General features: G+C 45.5%; 1 protein-coding gene across 1 annotated transcript in view; it reads right to left on the bottom strand.

The window, feature by feature from the left end:
- Positions 1-10,451: 10,451 nt before the first annotated feature.
- Positions 10,452-23,826, bottom strand: part of Grap2 (GRB2 related adaptor protein 2) — a 69,661-nt gene continuing 56,286 nt past the window's right edge. The window contains exons 4-8 of the mRNA XM_051189414.1: positions 20,107-20,226; positions 16,351-16,519; positions 13,716-13,934; positions 12,111-12,227; positions 10,452-11,674 (exon numbers count right to left, since the gene is read on the bottom strand). Coding sequence (XP_051045371.1) covers positions 11,495-11,674; positions 12,111-12,227; positions 13,716-13,934; positions 16,351-16,519; positions 20,107-20,226 — 805 coding nt within the window. The 3' untranslated portion in view covers positions 10,452-11,494. The remainder of the gene's footprint in view (positions 11,675-12,110; positions 12,228-13,715; positions 13,935-16,350; positions 16,520-20,106; positions 20,227-23,826) is intronic.

Genomic DNA, 23,826 nt, shown 5'->3' with positions numbered 1-23,826 from the left:
GAGGAATCTGGGGAGACACTAGTAGACAACAGAGAAATGTGTTTTCACGGTAGGAGCCCCCAAGCAAGGAACTTAGGGACATCAACACCCAGCAGAATGGCATAAGACATTGCCACAGATGTTGAGGTTGGAATGGGAGATTGGTAAAGAAGTCCTTGAAACAATGCAGAATAGCAATGGTGGGGAAGCGAGTAGAGGGTGGTGACATCAGGGATGGGTAGGACTTAAGGGAATAAGACAGACTGTCTTGTTTGGTTCAGTGACTGTGAGGAGGGAACGATGGCAGAGAGGAGATACTTGTGTCATTTTAGATGTAGGAAACCTAGAAGGACCAGGAAAGGGATCAGTAAATGCCTCTAGAAATGAAATACTGGATATTGCAGAGATCTAGGGGATATCTGAAGGGGCCTCATAGGCATCATGATACACTGGTATGGGTTGAGGAAGGTGTCCTGGGGTGAGAGCGCAAGAGTCAGTGAAGCTGCTGGGCTGCGATAGCTCATGCTTTTAATCCCAGCACTCAGGAGGCAGAGACAGGTGGATCTGAGTTCGAGGCCAGCCTGGTCTACAGAGTGAGTTCCAGGACAGCCAGGCTACACAGGGAAACCCTGTCTCAAAAAACAAAACACAAAACAAAACAAAAATACTAAACCAAACAAAAGAATCAGTGAAGCAGCTGAGGACATGGGGTAGTGGTAGAAAACATAATCAGTGTGCATGAGGCCCTAGGTACCATACCCAGCACAAGGAGACAGAATAAAAGACAGAAAGAAAAAGAAAGCCTAGGCTCAGAAATGGAGCCAGAGAGCCACAAGGTCTTATGAATTTAAATCCTTGAAGTTAGCAGATCACAGTGGTGCACCCCTTTAATCCCAGTACATGAGAGGCAGACACATGGATCTCTGAGAGTTTGAGGACAGCCTGGTCTACATAAAGAGTTCCAAGCCAGTCTCAAAACAAACAAACAAACAAATAAAAATAACCTCAAGGAGTTAATTTACCAATAGAAGGCAGAATTTCTACAAGTTCTATTTGTTGTAATAGAGATACACACTTGCTAATTCTTCTATTACTTTTTTTTTTTTAAAAAAACGACACACTTCATTCCATCTGCACCTACCCTGAGTTGTACTCATCCAAAAAGGGTCTGTGGACTAGTTGCTCACTGAACATTTGCTGTCTGCATGCATTGAGGGTTTACAGCAAGAAGACAGCCAGTCATGCCTTCTGTTTACTGATGAAGAAATTGAGGTTCAGAGAGATTGAAGTACTGCCCTGAACTCCTGAAGCTCTGGAGAGAGTGAGAACAGTCAAGGCTGCTGTGCATCCCCCTCCTGTTCCTCTGCGCACCCTCCCCCCAACCCATCTGGACTTGCCATGGTAACTAAGCCTCCTCCAGCCTCCAGCGTGGGAAGCAGTTACCTAGCAACTCCCCATAACCAGGTCAGAGCTGGGGAATGAGACACTACTTCTGCCTCCCCTGGGGAATTCAGATGTAGAGAAATGGGATGGCCATAAATGACCTGCACAGAGGAATTTCACAGCAGGATCAGCCTCCTCCCTGTGTTCAGTGCTGTTTCTCTTGGATAACAATGGAGCCCATGTCCATTGACTTGATGGCTTAGTGTGGATGAGGGAGTACCCAGAAAGGCTGGTGGAAGTCTACATACACGAATCTGTGGAGACACTTCATTTGCGGAGGGAGCTGAGGGTTACTCACTCAGTCTCCTTCTTGTCACTTTATTATGCTAAGAAATAATTATGGAATTGCCTGCAGGTCATATACAAGCTGGTTCTTCCCCTAATATTCCCTGTAGACCTGGTCTGAATAGCCATTCTCCACCCACTCACCTACATCTCCTCCTTTCTGTGGACAGACTCCCCTTACACTCCCACACCCTATTCTGCCTCCTATAGGATTCCTCCAGGAGGTCTAAGCCAATGATGGTTGGTTGGCTCATTCTTTTGGATGTGGCATGTAATCCAGTCTTGCCTGTGGAATCTGGGGTGTTGATGGCTGCTGAGAACTAGGCAGGTTTGCTTCACTAGTTAAACTTGGGAGATGGTGTCTCTTCCTTAGACAGTGCCATATCTACACGTCAGGTTGGGAATTGCAACAACCACTGAGAGGACATGCTGACAATGCTCTGGGAGTTAGGGGATGACAGTGTTGCACTCATGAAGAAAGCAAACTAGGCACTGCCTGCTTTTACACTCCTTGTTCTGTGTTTAAGGCATTTCTCATCAAGCCTCCATGTTCACATCTCAGGTTCAGGTTGAATGGGCCGCTCAGTAGATGCTTGGGGCAATCCTTGATAAAAACAAACAAACAAAGCAAAAAATACCAAACATCCCCATTTCTGATAAAACCTAAGATCGGAGGGACTCCCCAATCTTTTATCTCCAGGCTACAATCATGACCTATCTGCAGCTGCATGCCCAGCCTCTTGCAGGTCTGACTACCCTTCCACGCCCTCCTATGCTCCATTTGTACAGGAATGACGTCATCCTGGAGTGGGTTTCCATTTGTTCCCTACAGCTAACCACACATGTCTCTTTCTCGTTGCAAGTTCAGTGAAGTCAGACATGGTGACAGTCGGGTTATTATTATTATTTTTAAGTAGCACTTCCTTTTCAGTGATGTTAGGCTCACAGCAAAACAGGAGATACAGAACTCCCCAAGAGGGTATGCATAGCATCTCCTACTGTCACCATCCAGTGACAGAGCAGTGTGTCTGCTCCAATTGACGAATCTATACTGAAACATTGTCATCCAAAGTCCAAAGTTTACATCAGGGTAAATACTTGCTTCATGGTTTCATAAAACAGATATGTACCTACTATACATACCACACACAGTAGCTGACCTGTCCTAAACAATATCCATGCTTTGTCTATCCATTCTTCCATCCCCTGTGACTCTTGGTAAACTGATCCTTTTTTTTTTTTTATTGTATTATTTTTAAAAGTTTTTGCTGTTGTTTATTTCGAGAATAAGTCTTTCTATGTAACCCAAGAAGCCTGGAACTCAATACATAGACCAGGCTCGCCTCAAACCTGCAGCAATCCACTCCCCTCTGCCTCTCAAATCATCTTATTTTATTTAAAACAAAACAAAAGCTGTCTGGGGGAATAAAGATGTGACTAAATTGGTAGAGTCCTTTGCCGTGTGACCAGAGCCTTGGGTCCTAGCCCTAGTGTTCCATAAATGGAATGCAGTAGTTAAATCCTATAATCCCAGTACTCGGGAGTTGAAACAAAAGTCATCTTGGAGACTAACCTAAAGGGCACAAGACCCTTTCTCGAATGAAACAATGAAAACTTCCTTTTGAGATATAGTTATACTTTGTAGCCCTAGCTAGCCTTGAATTTACAATCATCCCACCTCCCAAGTTCTGGATTTATATGCATATAGCACCATACTTGGCTATGACCTTGATCTTTATACTTTCTCCATTGTTTTATCTTTCTGAAGAGTCAAGGTTGTGATTAGACAGTAGGTAACCTTTCAGAGAGCGCCCCCTAATATGCACATGATTTTGTTTTTTTAAACCCAGGGTCTCACACTGTCCAGCCTGGCCTGAAACTCACTCCTGAGGATTGAGTTTATAGGTATGAGCCCTTCACCTAGCAATAGCTTACTTTAAAAATAGCAGGCAGTGGTATGCATGCCTTTAATCCCAGCACTTGGGGGGAAGAGGCAGGCAGACTCCTGTAAATTCAAGGGCAGCCTGGTCTACAAAGTTACACATAGAAACCCTGTCTCAAAAAACAAAACAAAACAAAACAAACAAACAAAAGCACTGAAATAGTGTTTCTTTTCCATACCTAGCTCATTTACTTACCAAAGGGTTTCATGCTAGTATACTAGCATTTTGGAAATTCTGAATACAACTGCTAAAACATCAGTGTGTAGGATTTGAGATTCATAATTTTCAGCTCCTTTGGGTAAATGAGAAGCAATGTGGGTGCTGGGTCCCTTGATAAGAGGCTGCCAGACTGTCTTTAAATGTGACCTTGCATGCAGCATTTCTACCAGCTGTGAGTGGCCAGGTGCTGTCCGCAATGTTCTGTATTTGAGCATTCTAGTATCTGGGTAGCATTAACTCATTGCTGTTTTAACCTTAACTCCTTAAGGGCATATGATCTCGGGCATCTTGACAGGATGCTTGTTGCCCTCTGTACACAGTCCTCAGTGAAGTCTCCAGGTTCTTTGACTATTTTTTAACTAAGTTTCTGATTTCTTCTAATTGAGTTTCAAGGGTGACAATCCTGAGGACTGGAGAGATGACTCAGTGGTTAAGAGCACTGGCTGCTCTCCAGAGGACTCTAGTCTGATTTCCAGTGCTCAGATTGTGACTCACAACTGCCTCCAACTCCAGTTCCAGGAGATCCAATGCCTTCTTCTGGCCTCTGTGGACACCAGGCACACACATGGTACACAGACATACATGCAGGCAAAACTCTCATACAGACAAAAACTAATTTTTAAAAATATTTAAATTCTGCCTCTACACTAAGCTCCCTGAGTAAAAATTGCATAGTAATGCTATATCATATCTTTTTCTCTCTGCCTCTTTCTCTCTTTCAAGACAGGGCCTCATACAGCCCCAGGGTCTCCTCAAACTGACCATAATTGAAGATAACTTTCCATGGTCCATCTTCCTGTCTTCCCACTTCCCAAGTGCTGGGATTACAGTCATGTATCACCCACCAAACCTGGTTTATGTGGTGCTGGGGACTGAACCTAGGGCTCATGCATGATAGGCAAGCACCCTACCAACTTAACCTCATTCCCAGCCTAGATTAGTCCTTTTAAACATATTTTTTTTTTGCTAACATACAAAGAAATTGGTTTTATTATAACATCTTCACACACACACACACACACACACACACACACACACACACACACTATACTTTGTTCTTATTCTCTTCTCCACACTCCTTCCCTTTTTCCTCTCTGTCCCTCTTACTGGTCATGCTGCCTCCCCACACATAGTTCCCTCTTTAGCCTTCATATTATATATAAATATAATAGTAAAATTTATATAATATTATAAATATATTAACTGACTTTTCTTGTTTCTCACTCCCCTAAGATTTGTCTTTGGCAAACGTTTTCTTGAAGGCTGTGGTTCATCTTCTCATTCCTTTGACATGCAGAGTCTCTATCAGAGAATTGGGAAAGAACATTAATCAGGGCTTTTCTCCCAGAGCTGCTTGTTAAGCCCTCACCAGCACAGCCTGCATTCATGTATCAACCACTTGCTGAGTGATCTGTTTGCCTTGAGCTATCCAATCTAGGTGTGAAGGCAGATCAAAAAATCACTCCCTACCGTACAGTGTTTTGAGTATTGGGACTGAAGCAGTGTGATGATGCTTTAGGCACTTAGAGGAGGGACATGTATATTAGCCACGGCAATGAGACAGTTTCCTGTAGGAACTTGAATTCTGAGCTAAGAATTAGTGTCTGGACCCATGCTAGCTAGTAAGGTAGCCACTAACCACATACAAATCACTTGTTTTTGCCACATGTCAAGTATTCAGTTGCAGGCTGGATGTGATGGCACATGGGTATAAATAATCCCAGCACTTGAGAGATAGAGAATCAGAATTCAAGATCATCTTCTGCTACATATCCAACTCAAGGCTGACCAGGGCTACATGAGATACTCTTCAGACAATGAAATAAAAATTTAAAAATGTAAGCTGGGTGGTGGTGCACACCTTTAATCTCAGCATTTGGGAGGCAGAGGCAGGCAGATCCAGTCCAGCACCAGTCTACAAAGTGAGTTCTAGGATAGCCAGGGCTACACAGAGAATCAGAAAAGAAAAAAAAAAAGTAATAATCAAGTACTTAATAGCTACTCATGGAGAGTGGTCTGAACAGAACAGTTGCAGAACTAAACTAACATCACTCTAGTCTAAAAAACAAAAACAATAACAACAAAGTTGGGAGAAAGGCAATCCAAGCAAAAGCTAAAGGTGGGTGAGTTGGAGATAGGAGACAGCATGAGTCATTCTGGGACCCCAGTAGGGCTGAGTGAAAAGGCTCAGGTGAGGAAAGCTGTGTGACTGAGCAAATATGCAGCAGGCAGATCCCAAATGCCTTGAGTGGAATGCTAAGGACTTGAAACCGAGAGCTATGGGAGCCCCTGCAGGATTTGAATAAGAGCCTAATGTCATCTGCTTTACATGTTCATAAGACCTTTTGGCAGCCATTGGGGGCTCCATCAAAGGGGTCCTACGTGGGCTAGGAATTGAGGGAACAAAGCAGAGACCAGTGCTATCACTGGGAAAGAAGTGAAAATGAGTCAGTAGCTGTGGTATAAGCAGAGTTGGACAGAGCTGGGAGATATGTGTGGGGACTGATCTTATCGGACCCTTAAGAGGTGCTAGGTAAACACTTGCGGATTTAATGACCTAACTGTAGTCAAGCTCCAGTATAGAACTGTGAGCCATGCATCAGTTCCCATGTGCTATTTACTGCACAAATAAAGCAGTGTAGTGCAGTTCTCTTCATCTGAAAAAGAACCATGCACCAAGGAGAGGGGAGACAACCTGGAGAGAGGGGAAAGCTGGCATTCCTATTTCATCTGATGGAAAGAGGGTTCCAGTGAGAAGCTACAAACAGAGATCATGGGAGGCTGTGAGGGACCCTGAACTCAGCTGTAGCACATTTTTGGCATTGGCACAGGTCCTTCTCCAGCCCACCCTCTCCCATTCTCCTTGTCACACGGATCATGGGACAGATTCCTTAGCCCGATCCAAAACATAGTGAGTGGAGGGTGTGTGACACAATGGACATGAGTAGACAGACCAGGTCTCCACAAATGTCCAGGGGAGGATCTGAGGGCAGTGGCAAAACTTCAGTCACATGAACATCACAGAAAAATCCCCTTGTTTACACCTTAGGTCTGGAATGCTTGAGGAATATGGGATGAATGAAAGATGAGATGGGGCAGCTGGAACTTGTTCATCATTGTGTGACTATTTCTGGGAAGACATGAAGAAATGTCTACTCACCCCAGGCAGAGAGCCAGTGAGCCAGTGACAGGCCAAAGTATGGATGTCACTAAAGTCCAATGTGATAAATCAATGAGTTTACTGAGGCTACTTACAGGAGTTTGAGTAGGGTAACTTACAGGAGCAGATGACTCACAGATAGCTATATCACCAAAGCCCACCCCAGCAAGGGTGACAGCTTATGAAAAACTGGAAACCTAGAGTTCACTGTACAACCTGCAGGCAGCTCACCATGTTGGGGAGTGTTCTTCCTGGTGGCTCAATTGGTCTGAATCTCCTCCAGGCAGTTCAACTGGTCTCTGCTTTTTTTTCAGGTTGCTTGACTGGTCTTTGCTTAATCCAGGTTGCTTTGTTTGAACCTCTTCTAAGCATCTGGGCACTCTTTACTGCTTATATACTATTGAGGAGAAAGGGGCCCAGTTAATCTGGTTGGTTTCAGGGACTTCCTGAAGCTATTTTGAGTTGTTTATTTCCTGTCTTAATGAGCTTTCCTATGAGAGAGTGTTTCACCTCCCTCTTCTCATTTTATTCCTCCACAATGAAGGTTTTAACCTTGGAGGAACACAATATCATTCATTAGACATATATTTATTGATAGTCCTTCAAATGTATCATGAACAGTGTAAGATTCTGGGCGTACAAGGGTCTACAAAACACAATGATCCCTGCCCCAAGGAGCAGACAGCCTAATAGTCACATCACTCACTCTAATGTCCCCATCAGTATGCATGCTGTTCAGGAAAAGCGTGGGACTCATGAGGTAATCTAAAGGGCTATATTATTTCAGATGGGGGGGGGGTTGAGAGGAAGTGACATGCAAACCCAGATCTGAATAGCAGTCAGCCACAAAACAGAAGCTGTGCATTCCTCAGGGTACGCACAATTATGAAAACCCTGGGAACAGTTCTTGGCTATCTGGAGGCTGAAATAAGGACAGTAAAGAAGGTGCATGAAAACAAGAGGACGTTAGAGAGGAGATCTTGCAGGATCAAGAGGGGAAAAAGTGGTGTGCCTGGCTTTGTTTGTCCAGAGACTGCCTTGGTGTCAGTATGGAGAGTATACCAGGGATAGGAGGGAATACAGAGCAACAAGTACAGAGGACATTGCAGTTGCTATGGGAGACAGAAGGATACCATGGAGGGGGATGAAGTGGAAGGACTTGAAAAACAATAACAAAAATAGTTTTAAATGATTGCCATGGTATATTTTTCTCACATTGCTGTCTTACAGACAGACACATTGAAACTAGACAAAGTGTCTTGCAATTATTTTGACCAGCCAGTCTGTTCCCTGTGTGGGCTGTTAGCTGAGATTTAGTGATGCCCCTGCCTTGCCCATAGCCCAAAGTGATGGACATTGATTTTCTCTTTAAGGATTTCCTGAGAAAGCGGCTGTGCCTTCCACAGCATCTGCTCTTGTTTCAAGTGGTTTCTATTAGGGAATTTCCTGTTCGAGTCTCAGCCAAATGCCTGTCACCTGGAAATTTTCTGATTCCTGATAAAGATGCAAAAATAAGTCACCGGGCTGCCAAACAGAAATGATGTTATAATGACAGTAATGAGTCGTGCCTATCCAAAAGCCAAAGTAACTTATTCGCTAGCAACAAAGAGCAGTGACTGAGGAGCCCCAGAAAAGGAATCCAATTAGATTTGTGGCTGATGCCCTTGCTGATAAAAGCACCTGGGAGCTTGTTAAAGATGTAAGACTGAGTCAGAACCCACATTTTAAAATGGTCCCTAGACAACGCTCAAATTCTTGAGATTTTGAGAAGTGTTTCCTCAAATCACCCTGAGACCATCTAAAAGTGAGTGGGCCACAGCAGCTTTTAGATATTTGAAATGAAGTAATTTCCAGTAAGTGGGGAGGAAACCACAACTGGTTCGACAGGAACTGGCTTTTCTCTGGAAGCTCTCTGTTCAGCTGTCACGAAGTCACCTAGGGTGTGGCAGCCAAAATCAGAGACAGTGGCTGTGCAGCCTGTGAGAAGCACTAGGTAGATACACCTCTTTGGCTCTGAGAAGCTGGCATGTGGAAAGTAGATAGGGGATAAGGATGGAGGTAAGACTCCTCAATGCCCTTCTCTTCTTACACCTCCCAGGAGGCAGCATCAGGGGCCAAAGAGATTTGACCCTAATCTTCTTGGTCTAGACCCTATGAGTCCCTGTTCTCCCTGAGTGGTTTGGGTGATTCCCCTGTTCCCTTCTGAACTCAGCCCTGCTAATGGGCACAGCAATGCACCTCAATATAATTTCCTCTTACCTTCCCCCACAATAGTTGCTGGAACAGGATGCCCATTCCAGGGGGTTTAGGAGGTCTGTCTCTCCAGGCCTAGTAGTACCCTTGCCACCCCCTAGGGCTGGCCACACAGACACCAGATACAGACTGGAAAAGCTATTACTGTCTTCTTGTAGAGTGCTTCAAGGCATAGTATCTAGACCAGAACCAAGCTAGTTGTCTCTGCCTCAGCCAGGGCTGTTCCTCCTACGGAATCAGCCAAATGGATGAAGTTCGTGGGCTGTTTAAAGCATATGGTTTGCAAATACTGTAAAACCAAACATCACTTTTGGCTTTTATTTACTGTAATGTTTCACATCACCCACTACCAAGCTTGCTGATCAGGCCCACTTTGCCTTCACTTCCATTTTTACGTTTCCTCCTCGGGGGCCTTCTCTGCTCTCTGCCCCGTTCTGGTGCCTCTTTTTCCACCTGCAATAGGGGCCTCACTTCTGCACCAACTGCCCATGCCTTCTCTAGCTGCCCCTTTTGACCCCCTAATCCCTGTCTCCCCTCTGCCATTTATCTGCTCCCCAGCTCCTGACCCCTCCCCTGCTTTCCCTTCCTGAGGCTGCAGCTGCTCCTTGTGCATGCTCTGTTTCCCTGCCCTTACAGCTATTTTCTCTCCTAGTCTCTTTTTTCCTTTCTTTCTCTAAAGGGAACCCGGGAATCAGAGAACTGTTGAATCAGAGTCACAAGGGACAGAGTGTATGCCACACTGCAGTGACTTGTGAGTCAGACTGTTCTTTTATTGCCTTCAGTAACAGATGCCTTCCAGTCCCTCCCTAAAGCAGGAGGGGACACAGGGGACAGGGCCCCTCAACACATACCCTCACCATCACTTTCACCCCAGCACTTCTTTTCCAGTACATGTGACTACATTGACACCCTTGTAAGTGCCTTCTGTTGTGACATGTTTGCTCCCAGGTTCCTCAAAGGCACCAAGCTTCCTCTCCAGGGTCCCGCCCCTCAGTCAGCCTTCTCTGTGCTTTATTTCCTAGGGTGGGCACCTGGACACACAACTCTAGTTTAAGGTGAAATAAAAGGACAATGGCAGTGTGGTTCCTCCTCCTAGGTGGATGGAGGCCTAAAAGACGCTGAGCACCATGCAGATGGAAAAAGAAACTCCTTCTCATGATACTCCTGTCCAGGGTTAGAGTCAATCAATCAATTTATTTATTGATCTGCAGTCAATGCTCTTGGTTTCCCTCTGGTCCACTGGCAAAGACACCCTCAACCACAGAAAAACAGGAGCAAAAACCAAGAATACTCCACAGAGACAGCCCTTGTAACCACAAGACGAGGCTGCTGACACATCCCACATTCTCAGCCAGGGCTTCTCCAAGCACTTCGCAGAATCTAGGCTACAGCTTTCTTTGCAGCTTGGAAAACAGAAGTTATACTCAAGCAAGCCATGAGGGCCTGTGGAGAACCCCTGTGTTCCCTAGTGCCTGGCTCTATGTTGTCTCCACATTAGAAGCACTCTCTTTTCAGCTACAAGGGAAGAGGGTTGCTACATGGGCAGTCACTGATGGAAAGTAAAAGTTTTAGCTGGGCATTGCCTAGGCCTGAGGCTTGCAGTACTCTCCCATACCAAGCTGAGACTTTTGACCACACCCTTGCCAGCTACCTGCTCAGACTTGCTTGGTGCCTGTGGCCCTGGATCTGCTACACTTTAATTCTCAGGGTGCAGTGCCTGCCCTATGGAGAACAGGAGGGAAGCTACCCTGTAGGTGGACAGGGCCAAGTGAGCTACTTAAACATGCCTCGCCAAGCCCAGCCCTGCCCTGTGCATCCATCGCTGGGGTGTGACCTCTGCTTAGCTGCTTGCTCTCTTGGAAAAGTCCCAAGCCAGGAAAGAAGTTGTGAAAGTTCAAGGATGGGGAGAAGTCCATTTCCCTGCCTGCTTTGCTCCCTACTGCCCTCTCACACAAAGAAGTGCCAGAAAAGCACCCCATTCTTCAGAGTTCCTTCTCATGCCAGTCAATGAACAAACCCAACCAGTTGCCAATAAATTACTATTATAAAATGTTGTGTGAAAATACAGGCATACATATACATGTTTTGTGTACATACGGACACACATGTACATCATATGAATGCATGTGTAGTTATAAAGTCCAGCTTTTTTCCCCTTGTCCCCATCTGGCAGGTAGTTTCGGACAAAAAGCCTCTAGCTTCCTGGCAGTGCTCATCGTGTCATGGGAGCCACATGGTTGGCAGGGAAGAGACCCAGTTTGTTGTGTAGACGGCCCGTCCACCAAGACGGGTTGGAGCTGTCCAGGACTTCAATTATCTCTCCACTTCGGAATCCCAGCTCATCCTCCTCCAGAGCCTCAAAATCAAATAGTGCCCGGGCCCAGTGCACTCGCTAGAGGAGAAACAAGAGACATGCATGCTGATGAACTCTTGGTAGGCTGGTCTTTGGAGCAACTGTCACACCGGGAAACCATGAGCTTCTAGATCTATCTTGCCCTGGGTTCTTCCAAAAGGCTGGTCTCAAAGTAATTTAAATCAGTATACCCAGCCCTGGGCACAAAGGTACTGGGACACTCAGCAGGTTTGTTCTTGATATGGTCTTGGTTTGCTTTTGTGGAAGCTGGGGCCTCACATGTTTTGGAAAGTGCCCTATCACTGAGCCTGTCCTGAGACCAAGTGCACTGGGTCACAGGGACAAAGCTCACCCGTCTCCCACTGCCAGGAGAGTGAGAACAGGGCAAAGCTCAACAGCCAGACTGAAAACAGCAGACTGGATGAGCCAGGCTGAACTCTCCAGAGAGGCTGCCTTGTGCTTTCTGCTCACTCACCCCTGCCACCTGGAGTTGAACAGGGTCTGTATGTCTCCGGTGCATCAGGGTGGCATTCATCTCACTGCCAATGCCACAGTGGCCATCATTTATGTCCAGGCTGCCTCCACGGCGGTCCTAGAGGTGTGTAACACAGGGCTGTTACATTACCAGCAGGGGCGTTTCTCCCAGCCTACGCCAACCATGTGCCTTGCTTGGGTGCTGTCTACAGAACTCACACCCAAGAACTAACTCGCTGACCATCACCCTTCATCTTGGAAAATGGACAGGAGGGAATCTGAAGGGATCTTAGATTCTAAAGGCAAAGATGATGGGCTTTGTTTATCCAATTAATTAAATAGTTTTTTTGGGGGGGAAGTCTTGTACCTATGCCTCAGGGATGCAATCAATTATTGTCTGTGTGTGTGTGTGTGTGTGTGTGTGTGTGTGTGAGTGTAGAGGCCTGAGGTTGACATTGGGCAGTTTCCTCTGTCTACTCTCTATCCACTGGAAGGGACATTACTGACTCTGGGACTCACTGACTCAGCTAGACTGGCAGGCCAATGAGCTCCTGGGATCTGCTGTTCCTACCCACCCCCTCCAGCAGTGAGTTTAAAGATGTGTTCCCCTATGCTTGCATTTATGTGGAAGCTGGGAATCTGACTTCAGGTCCAATTGTTTGCCTAGCAAACACTTTACTCCTTAAATCATTTCTCTACCCCACCCCATTTTTTTCTTTTACTTTTGAGACAAGGTCTTGCTTTGTAGGTCACACTGACTTTGAATTCACTATGTAGCCCAGGTTAGAGTTGGGCTCTTAATCCACCTGCCTCAATCTTCTAGATGTTGGGGTTGTAGGCATGTACCACCACATCTAGTATGGTTCTTTTTCTAGTTAAAAAAAATCAGAAACATTTACTAGTTTAGAGGAAGAATCATATATAGTAGTGTGCTAAGTGCATGGATGGAAAAGCATCCAGGCATGCCTAGGTAGATCAGGAAAGGAGTCTGAAAGAGGGGATGCCTGGGTTCCAGCTTGAAGGAGGAGTGGGACTGACCAGGAAAGATCCATCAGGCAGACAGAATAGCTTATAAAAAGTTAAGAGAGAGAAAGAGAGACATGTGGTGCCAGTTCCTGGATTATGTGTTTGCATGGTAATGGTTGTTGGTAGCAGGATATGGAAGTAGACACAGGTACCTCACAAAGGACCCTGTGCTTGTGGAGGAATGTAGAAACAATGTTGTCTTATTGTACTGTCCATTCCCATGAGCCAGCTGCAATGCCATCTGGAACAGGCAGGTCTAAATAAACAAGGTAGTTGTAGGTGCTAATCCATTTTTCTTTTTACAGGATAAGGGGTAAGAATTGGAATTCTGCTGACAGAAGAATTAATCTTCAGGGTGGTGTGTGTGTGTGTGTGTGTGTGTGTGTGTGTGTGTGTGTGTGTGTGTGTATGTGTGCGCGCGTGTGTGTCTGTGTCTGTGTTCAGTCTGGGAGCTGTATAGTTTGTGGGCAATTTTTATCTTGGGGCCCAGAGTCTTCCAGGAGGCTTGCCCAGGCCTGGGCCATGGGGCAGGCAGGTCCTCCATCCCTCCTTGCCCTGTCCCTTCCTTCTCTTCAGATACCTGGTGAAAATGGTGGTGCTGCAGATACCGCTGCAGAGGGGGCTGTGGCCCAGGTGGAAACTGAGGAGGTGGCTGCTGGTGCTGGTGGTACTGTTGGGGATGGGGAGGAGGGTTGTCTGACAGCTTCCGGTTCATCAAAGGTCGGGCTTCTTCTCCTACATTTCCACTTGGGTGAGGGCCTCCCTGGAACCTCCTGTCCAGGCTGTTGCCCCGGCGACTCTGAGAAAGAAAACAGGGGATCCAGATTCATCCTTCTCCTAGGCCTCCCTGTTCTTGCCTCTCTTCTGGTAGTAACTGTGTAGTGGTGGTAGGGCTTAAAGGAAATCTAAGATTTGGACCTCCACATTATAAAAAGTGGTCTCTGCATTCTCAAGTCTTCTCTAGTTTGTGAGTTCAAGCATATGATTGACAATATAGCCATTTCCATGTAGTCTCCAGTCAATCCGTTCCTACTGTTTTTTTTTTTTTTTTTCTGTAATCAGGCTTAAATATTCTATTTTATAGGCAGAAAGGTCAGGTTATTTGAAAAGGACCTGTGTGTTTTTGGGAAAGTCAACCCTCCCTTCCATACCACCAGCTGTTTTCAAGGTTGGGAAGCTACAATCATCAGAGAGGAAGGGTGTTCCCACCCAGAGCACACAGAGGCGCAGGAAAGAAAACAAAGGTCAATGGAGATCTGTGGTTCTCAGTTATTTGTCTAAAAGATAAATAATCCACATGTTGCCGAATTGCTGAACACCCTACCCTCCAGATAGCTCTACTTTTGACTTTGTATAGTCTGGAGCTGTCATTTGCAGCCTGGTGACAACATTCTAGCAGAGGTATGGAAAACAGGCCTGGTGCTCCATGTATCAGGAAGGACATTGCAACAGCTCATGAATCAGAAATAATATTTTTTTTATTTAACAAACAATTACATGGACACTTGGGTTCAGTATATGCTAGCACTGTACAAATATTAACTCATTTAATCCAGTTTAACGAAAACTTTATACTGCCTCTCTTATCTCTGAGCCCCAAATCCTACTGAGTTAATACTTCTGTCCATTTCCTGGTTAAAATAGTCCACAAGATCTCGGTTGACCTTTGTTTTCTGAACTTCTGTGTGCTCTGGGTGGGAACACCTTCCCCGCTGATGACGGTAGCATCTCAGCCTTGAAAACAGCTGGTGGCTTAGAAGGGCAGGTTGACTTCCTCAAAGCACATGTGTTCTTTTCAATCACCTGTCCCTGGAGTTCCAGCCACGCTAGTGGAGGCTTCTTCCATTATTACATCTCTGTCTCTGTCTATGTCTCTCTGTCTCTCTTTCTCTCTCTTAAGACTCTTAAGACAAGGTTTCAAGACAGCCCTGGCTGTCCTGGAATTCACTCTGTAGACCAAGCTGGCCTTGAACTCACAGAGATCTGCCTGCCTCTGCCTCCTGTGTGCTGGAACCAAAGGCATGTGCCACCATCCCCCCCCCCCAGTTTATTACAGCTATCTCTTACAACCATGTTCTTTTTCCCGAGAGATAGTCTGTACTTTGTATGTGTACACATGTGCATGCATGTGTGTGGAGCCCTTATGGGAGGCTGATTACCACTTCTTCGGTGCTTGCTTGCTACGGACCAGATTCTGTGGCGAGGACCATGGCTGTGCCATACTCAGATACTCATACTCAGTCTTCACAAAGGCCCAGTGATGGAGTGACTATTGTGCTTTCCATGATAAGATGAGAAAACACATATCTAGAAAGAATCTTGTGTGTGTGTGTGTGTGTGTGTATGTGTGTGTGTGTGTGTGTGTTTGCAGGGGGGGGGCAGTGTCTTACTTTCCCTAGCTATCCTGGCAGTTGCTATGTAGCCCACACTGGCCTTGAACTTGCAATCCTCCTGCTTCTACCTCCCAAATGCTAGGTACAATCATGTGTTACCACACCCAGTTTCGTAAAATGCTCTTTGGGAAAAAAAGGGTATTTTATTGGGGTTATATGCCTGTGTACAGATATGCCATGTATGTGCAGGTGCCCACGGAGGCCTGAAGAGGGCATCAGATCCACGGAACCTAGACTTGCTAGTGGTTGTGAGGCCCCTGGAAAAGTGGCAAGTGTGCTTAACTCTTGAGCCACATCTACAGGCCTTGGAAAGAGTTCAGGACTTGACTAGGTGACATAGGTAGTTAGTAATGAAATGGGATTAAACCCATGCAATCCCTATACTCCCCAAGGCCACCAGGAAACTGCCTGGTGCTTTAGTCCTAGCCCCTAGGCCACTCTCTACTACTGCTGTCTGTCACCCTGATCCTTGAGGTGCTCCTGAGCTGGGCTGAAACAATGATGTAAGATCAACAAATAATCGAACAACAGCTTCAATGTGAGCTAACATTTATAGTACATTTGCTGTGTGATTAGAAGTCATGGAAAAGATCAGGGGACATTAGATTATCTTACACTCACAAGCCACTTTTTATGCTGTCTTAAGGAATGAAGAGACAGGATCTGAGAGCCTTCCAAAGCCACACAGCTAGGAAATGTTCAGCTTGGATTAAACCTGAGATTTGACTTTGGATCAGAATACCATATTTTAGGGGGATGGTTGACACAGGAATTCGGGCTATTGAAATCCCTGGCCTGGAGTTTATCTGGACCGAGGCATACCTGATCTTCTCTGGTTCCATCCCGAAGGAAGATCTGCTTCTGTTTGGAGATGGAAGTTGTCCTGTAGTAGTCCACCAGCTTATTTAGGGATGGGAACTTCTCAGTCCATAGGAAGTAATTGCCCTTGTTGTCTCGCATGACTTTGAAGTGCTGAACATCATCCTCATGCCTGGGGAACAAGCAAACTCAATGGAGACCACGTCCCTGATGGGTGTTTTTTTGTACCCAGAGATGGTGAATTTTTGTTTGAATAGGCATTGTGTGAGCATTTATTTTCTGTTTTTGTTGTTGTTGTTCGTTTGTTTGTTTTGTTTTGTTTTGACAGGGTTTCTCTCTGTAATAGCCCTGGCTGTCCTTGAACTAGCTTCGTAGAAGAGGCTGGCCTCGAATTCACAGAGATCCACCTGCCTCTGCCTCCAGCACTAGAAGGAAAGAACCAACTTTCCTAAGTTGTACACACACACACACACACACACACACACACACACACACCAAACAAACAAATAAATGTAAAAATGTTGGGCAAGAAAAGGAAAATGTTCCAAATATACATTTTATTTTTAGTGATGTGTATGTATGTGTGAGTAAATACCATATGAGTTCCGGTGCCTGTGGAAGCCAGCAGTTGGATTTCCTGAAGCCAGAGTTACAGGTGGTTGTAAGCCTCCTGATATGGGTGCTGGGAACTGAACTTGGATCCTTTGTGAGAGTGCTATGCTCTTAACCACTGAGCCATCTTTCCAGACCCATCCCCAGTAAGGCCTAAGCAATCAAGGACCTTTCATAATGTTTATATGATGCAAGGCAACATCAGAGTCTGTCCTCTGCTATGGAGAGGTTTTTTGTTTGTTTATGACCCTGCTGTTTTCCTGTTATCAGAAATGTACTTGACCCATCTGGTCTTGATCTAGTCTAAGTTTATGTTTCATATAAATAAGATTATAAATTGTACTTTGGGAGAAAACACATTATACCAAATTCCAGATTTTAACTGGAAAAGACCTTGGAGACAGTTCACCCTTCTCTGTTTTATGGATGAGGATGCTGTTACTGAGAGAGATCCAAGGGCTTGGTCAAGGTCAGTGTGAATGAGTGGCAAACCTGAGGGAGAATGCCCAGTCTGATTCCAGCTAGGCTGGAGAAGCATACCGACTGCTTTTAGATCATGCCTTTGGCTACCATTCTGGATCAGATGGCTAGGCAAATCAGATTTTAGCCATCTGAAAATAAGGGAGGAGGTTTTACCATCAGCTCTTTTCTTACTCCACAGCCAAGTCATCCTTCTTTGTTATAAAGTTTTGGTTATGGTGGTGACACACGCCTTTAATCCCAGCACTCAGGAGGCAGAGCCAGGTGAATCTCTGTGAGTTCAAGGCCAGCCTGGTCCACAGAGTGAGTTCCAGGACATCCAGAGCTACCCAGAGAGATCCTGTCTTGAAAAACAAAACAAAAAATAAATAAAATATTTCCAAACAGACCTGCATGTTGCAGGTGTATTAGTGCTACCAATGGCTGGTTCCAGCAAAAAAGTCAAGAGTTACAGGGCTTTGGAGAGTAGAGATCCATCTGAAGGTTAGTGGAGGCTTCTTAGGGGTAGATTTAGGGGTCTGCATTTGCAGGGAACAGGAATTCTGAGCCTTTATTCTCATCTTTTATTTGGATTCTGCTCATAGCCAAGGGAAGCCAAAGGTAGAACAGTCACTTCTTGCCCCACATGGCCAGGAGTTTGGACACTAATACTGGCTTTTCTTCAAGATCTGGTATCTCAACTCATAGAGGAAGAAGTACTTCTTGTGTATAATAACTATTTACTCACTCCCTCTCAGCAGTCACAATGGGTACTATGTTGCTGTTTGACAAAATACCTACCCATACACACATAATTTTACAGAAAAAAAAGAGAAAATAAAAATAAAATAGGTTTGATTAGTAAGGTTTATTAACAGGGCAAAATTTCATTAATGAAGATCCATTGAGTTTAGAATTTGAGATTACATAATATTGGCTTGAGCTAATATTTATGATTGCCCAAGATATGAAGAAGTTTTAGTTATGGAGAATTGAGAGTATGGGGCTAGTGACATGGCTCAGTGGGTGTGGGGAATTGAGTAAGAGTGGTCCCCATAGGCTCATATATATGAACGCTTAGTCATCAGGGAGTGGCATTATTTGATAGGATTAGGAGCTATGGCCTTGCTGGAGAAAGTGTGTCTGGAGGTGGGCTTTGGGGTTTCAAAAGCCCACGCCAATCCCAGTGTTTCTCTTTCTCTCTGCCTGCATATCAGGATGTAGCTTTCAACTACTGCCCCGGTACCATGTCTGCCTGTATGCTGCCATGCTTCCTGCCACGATGATAATGGGCTAAACTTCTAAAACTGTAAGCAAGCCCCCAATTAAATGCTTTCTTTTATAACAGTTGCCTTGGTCATGATGTTTCTTCACAGCAATAAAACAGTGACTAAGATATCAGGTAAAAATGCCTGCCATCAAGCTTGATGCCCTGAGTTCAGTTCCTGGGACCCACATGGGAGAGGGAGATCCTCAACTCCCCAAACTTCTGACCCCCACATATGTGTATATACCCCTCAGCCACTACATACATACACATACCATAAATATGTTCTTTACATTTTAGCAAGATGTCAAGGTTAGTGATGTTAAGGAGACCAAGGTAATTGAAGTGCATGTGCCTGTAGATGGCTGGCCCATCATTTATTAGTCTTTCCACCTATGTTTTTAAAGATCTTTTCTTTCTAAATAACAAAGCAGCTACAGTTTATCAAAAGAGATTAGATTTCTGTAGAGGAAACAATAAAACCTCACACCTTTTGAAACTTATCACCAAATGCAGGGCAGCCCTGCCTATCAAATCACCAGGCAGGAGGTGTGTCCCTGTAGGCTCCAGCCTCCTCCTCCTCTGCTAGGAGCCGCATTTTATGCACTTTAGTTATGTGGTCATCGAGTCTGACTTGCAGTCTTTGACATGATGACCACACACACTGTATTCAGATCTGGGGTTTTTCAGTTTAGGTCTGTGTCATGTCCCTGCCTGGACTGAGTCATTTCCTCAAAGATGCAGTGCAAGAGTTACTACAGTGTCAAAGTTCTTTCTGCTCCCCCTCACCAGGGGACTCCCTCAACTCTAACCTGCGCTCCCAGGGTGGAAGCAGCCCAGCTTTGTGTTCAGCAGCTTCCCACAGCAGCGACTTGGGATTTCTGCTTGTCTCTAGTCTCCCTTCAGCCCTCTATTGGCATAACAGCAAAGGTTAAGGTTCAAACTTCGGGACAGACACAGTTAAGTGGGAATTCCCTTTCCTTCTCCTTCCCCTCCTTCCACAGATACTCCTAAGGATGTGTTCTGTTCAGAGCACAAATATAAAGCAGATTAACTTGCTTTCCAGCAATATCTGGGTTAGATAGGGAAGCAGATAAATACACAACTTTTTTTTTTTTTTCTCCAACTGGATCTTACTATGTAGTTCAGGCTGTCTGGAACTCACTATGTAAAACAGTCTGGCCTTGAACTTACAGAGATTTGCCTGCCTCTGCCTCCCAAGTGCTGGCATAGGTATGCACCACCACTACACACATCATTTTGAACAGAAATAAATGTATGGAGGAGCTGAGGATACATGTTCTGGGGAGGAAATAGCATAGTTAAAGAGGTGCTGTCATGCTTTTGATCACTGGGGAACCTCCCAACTTCAGCAGTGGCAGGCTGAGAAGGGTCAAGGTGGGTTTGGGAGTAGCTGGTACCTGACAGATATGGAGAAGTCTCCTGGGGAGCTCTGGCTGGCCCTGATGATGAAGAACCCAATTTCCTTGCCCATGAGTAGGTTCTCTGCTTGATGTCGAGAGAGGCCTTCATGAAACCACCTATAGCAAGAGAGAAAAAGAGTTTTTGAGACACATGATGGTGGGAGGGAGGGAAAAGGGGCATGGAAAAGAGGTGACTCAAGAGAGGAGGCCAGGGCCCTGAGTCAGAGTTTGGGGTATGCATTCTAAAACCAAGTGATGGGCACTCATCAGCTTTCAGGGAAGCAATGGACCACTCCTCTGGACTTGTTCTCCTTGTTCCTTCCCACCAGAAATTTCTCTCTAGCTTGTGAAACTTGAAAACAGGACTATATGGGAGTGACTCCCAGCGGGATGCAGCCACCTGCCCTAGGAAGGGACAGAAGAGAGAGAATGTATGGGGCAGAAAGGGGATGCTGCAGGAATGGAGGAGGAGCTCCTGGCCAAGCTGGTAGGCAAGGCCTGGGCACCCATTCCCTTCCTGAGATGTCAGTGGCAGGGCACATTTCCCCCAGGACAGTTCCAGCTCAGGGGATCAGGTTCTATTGGCTAATATGGGAACCTCGGGGGCTTTAATTGCTGTGTCTAGCAGAGACTGCCAAGTATTAAGGAGATGAGAAAGTCTAACAGCAACATCTCCAGCCAGCTTCTCTGACTCTTTGGTGAGCCATTCCCTGTGCTCTGAGGTAATTCCCTACACGAATCCAGGCTGGAAATGTCTTTACAGAGGAAACAGAAATGGAAGAGAAATCAAATTTTCCAGAGCACAGTCAGGGTGGCAGTGGCTGGAATGTTTAAAAAGAAATAAAACACACCAGGTAAGGGTAGCAGTGGCTGCAGCTTCTGGCAGGAGACCACAATCTCCTCTCCAACCTAGAATGAGGGTTTCCATCATAGCTGCCAGAGGCAGGACCCCATCACATTGCTTCTAGGTGGCTTTGTTCTAATTGCTGCCAGCAGAGCCTAATTAATATCCAAGTCCCTTTAGGACAAATGCATGGTAGGCCCCAGCTTCAGACTCCTTTGTGTTTTCTAGATTCTGAGATCCTCCACTCCAGACTCAGGTAATAGGAGGGGCACTCTTACTCCAGACCTGGGAGACAGCAGAAGGCTTGTAATGGCCAGAGGGCCTGGAACCTGGGGTTTCTAGTGTCTTCTATTTCTTCAGGGCCAAATGAATGATTGCCACAGGTAGAAAACCTAACAGGAGTAGGAGGTAGTGCAGCCATAGAGCAAAGGAAAATCTTTAGCAGAGGCAACAGGCAGGTAGGGATGTTTTAAAAATCTATGTTCTCTAGTTAGAATTGAGCATGGGATTTTTTTTTTTTAAGACTTCCAAAATTTTCCATACATTTTGTATCAGACACAGGAGGTCAAAGTTTCAAACTTGCTTGTTATTCAAAAGGTACTCTTTCACTTATTTGACATTTTTGATATTTTTTGTTTGAAATAGTTAATTTATTACAACCCTGGATATCCTGGAATTCACTGTGTAGACTAAGCTGGCTTCAAACTTACAGAGTTCTGCCCAGAATCAACAGTGTGTGCCACCATGACAAACCTATCATTTTGGTTTTTCGTTTTTTTTTTTTTTTTTTTTTTTTTTTTTTTTTTTTGAGTTGGGGTTTCATGTAGCCCAGACTGACTTCAAACTTGTTACATATTATAGGCTGGTCTTGAACTTCTGATTTTCCTTCCTCTAACTCCAAGTGCTGGGATTACAAATGGCTCTCACTTTGGCTGGATCTGACAGCTTTTATTGATCATCTCTGAACTCACGGGACCATTTTCTTGGTGCTAAGAAAATAGTGGTGAACAGAACAGACAAGCGACTTCACTCTCAGGGAACTGACATTCTAGGTGGCTCAGGAGACACAGGATAAACAACAGAATAATCAAAATAGCATGCTAGGGGATTAAGAACTAGGAGAGGAAATGGAAACAATGTGGACAGAATTGTGGGTTGGGAAGTCGGGGAAATGACTCCATCAACAAAGTACTTGCTTTGAAAGCAGGACAACCTGAGTTTGATCCCCAGCATCCATGCCAAAGCCCAGCTTAGTGGTATGCACCTGTAATTCCAGAATTTGGGAGGCCAACACAAGATCCCTGGGGCTCACAGGCTAGCCAGCCTAACCTAACTAGATTGTTCCAAGCCAGTGAAAGAACCTGTCTCAAAAGAGGTGGGTGATATTCCTACAGGTGACACATGAGGTTGTCCTCTGGTCTGCACATGCATCCATAATCACACACACACACACACACACACACACACACACACACACACACACACAAAATGGCAATAAGAAAGACTTACTGGAGAAGTGGGGGTGGGGTGATCATGTGAGGAGGACCTAGCAATGGAAACTGAGAAGTAGCTATGGCACTGGAGGACCAAGAGGAGGGGGCCAGAGCAAGAGGCATTGTGGATTTCACAGAACATGCTCTGGTGGGAACCCGGTCCTAATATGCTGAGATGATAGTTGGGAAGGTGCTGCAGCAATCTGTAGCTGGCTGGGATGTGGTTGACAGGAGTCCTGGGGGTTCCACAGGGAATGGGCGAATGGGCGTGTGGGGTTGAAAATAGGGAACACAAACACTTTTTAAGAAGTGAAAGGAAAACCGAAAGTAGCTGGAACCAGCAGTTTCTTGATTTTGTTTCTTGTATGTTTATCTGGCCAAGGATGTGTGCGCGATTGCGGCAAGCCTGTTAGCTGACAGGAATGCTCCAGCAGAGAGACAGAAAATAGATGGGGGAAAGGGGTGTCTGCTGGAAGCACTGACAGCTGTGTCTGAATGTGGTTGCCTACAGTGGAAGTGGCCTGAGGGAGGGAATCAAGGAGCTTCTCTTCTGGTGCTTTGCCTTGTCCTCCCCCCACCCCCGTACACCTGGGAGGAGGGTGGGCTGAGAGGTAGGTGGGAGAGTGGCTAGCATGAAGTGGCCACTTAGCAGATTGTAGCAGCACTAAGGGTCCATTGGAGGTCAGTGGTCAACCTTTTGGTTCAGTGGTCTCTTCTGGGTCCTGGAAAGTGACACCACTACCCTCATTAGAGTCATCAATACTACTAAGATTTTCTTTCTTTTTTAATAAAGCCTATACTTTGGGTGCTAGACCCTGGCTCGGAGACAAGATTAGATTTCTATCTAACCCTTGTGGTCAATTCTTGAGACAAACACAGCCCAATCTCAGTGTTTCACTTCCTCTTTCTGGAGGGAATTTCCCTTCCCCCTCCCCTCTCGCTGACTAAGGTGAGCAAGTAGAGACAGTTTGGATCCCTGCTTAGGGTGGAAAGCAAGGCAATGTTAGGCAGTCATGGAGAAGAATTACACAGGAATGGCTTTTGAAATGGGATGTCCGACAGCGCCCCCTTTGGAACTCTTAGAGATTCTGCAACAGCATTCATTATAGATGATTTTAACTTACAAGCTCATTTTTTTATATAAAAATTTTTAAATAGGCGATCCATGCACACGGTGTAAACTTCAGAAGGGAATGTGATGCTATGCAAATAAATCTTCCTCCCACCCTAGCCTTCCGCTGTCAGGTTCTGGAGGCTGGGGAGGGAGATCTCCAGAGGCAGCCATTTCTGACAGTTCCTTGGGTATGCATGGATAATTTTAGTGATGACTGAAAAAGTAAGGGGAGCATGAGTGGGTAGACCCATCTTGGCAGGCTGGAA

Source organism: Phodopus roborovskii, unplaced genomic scaffold (genome assembly GCF_943737965.1).
Source record: "Phodopus roborovskii unplaced genomic scaffold, PHOROB, whole genome shotgun sequence".
NCBI classification, from domain to species: domain Eukaryota; kingdom Metazoa; phylum Chordata; class Mammalia; order Rodentia; family Cricetidae; genus Phodopus; species Phodopus roborovskii.
Note: the sequence above shows the minus strand (reverse complement) of the source record. Positions and strands in the feature narration are given on the sequence as shown.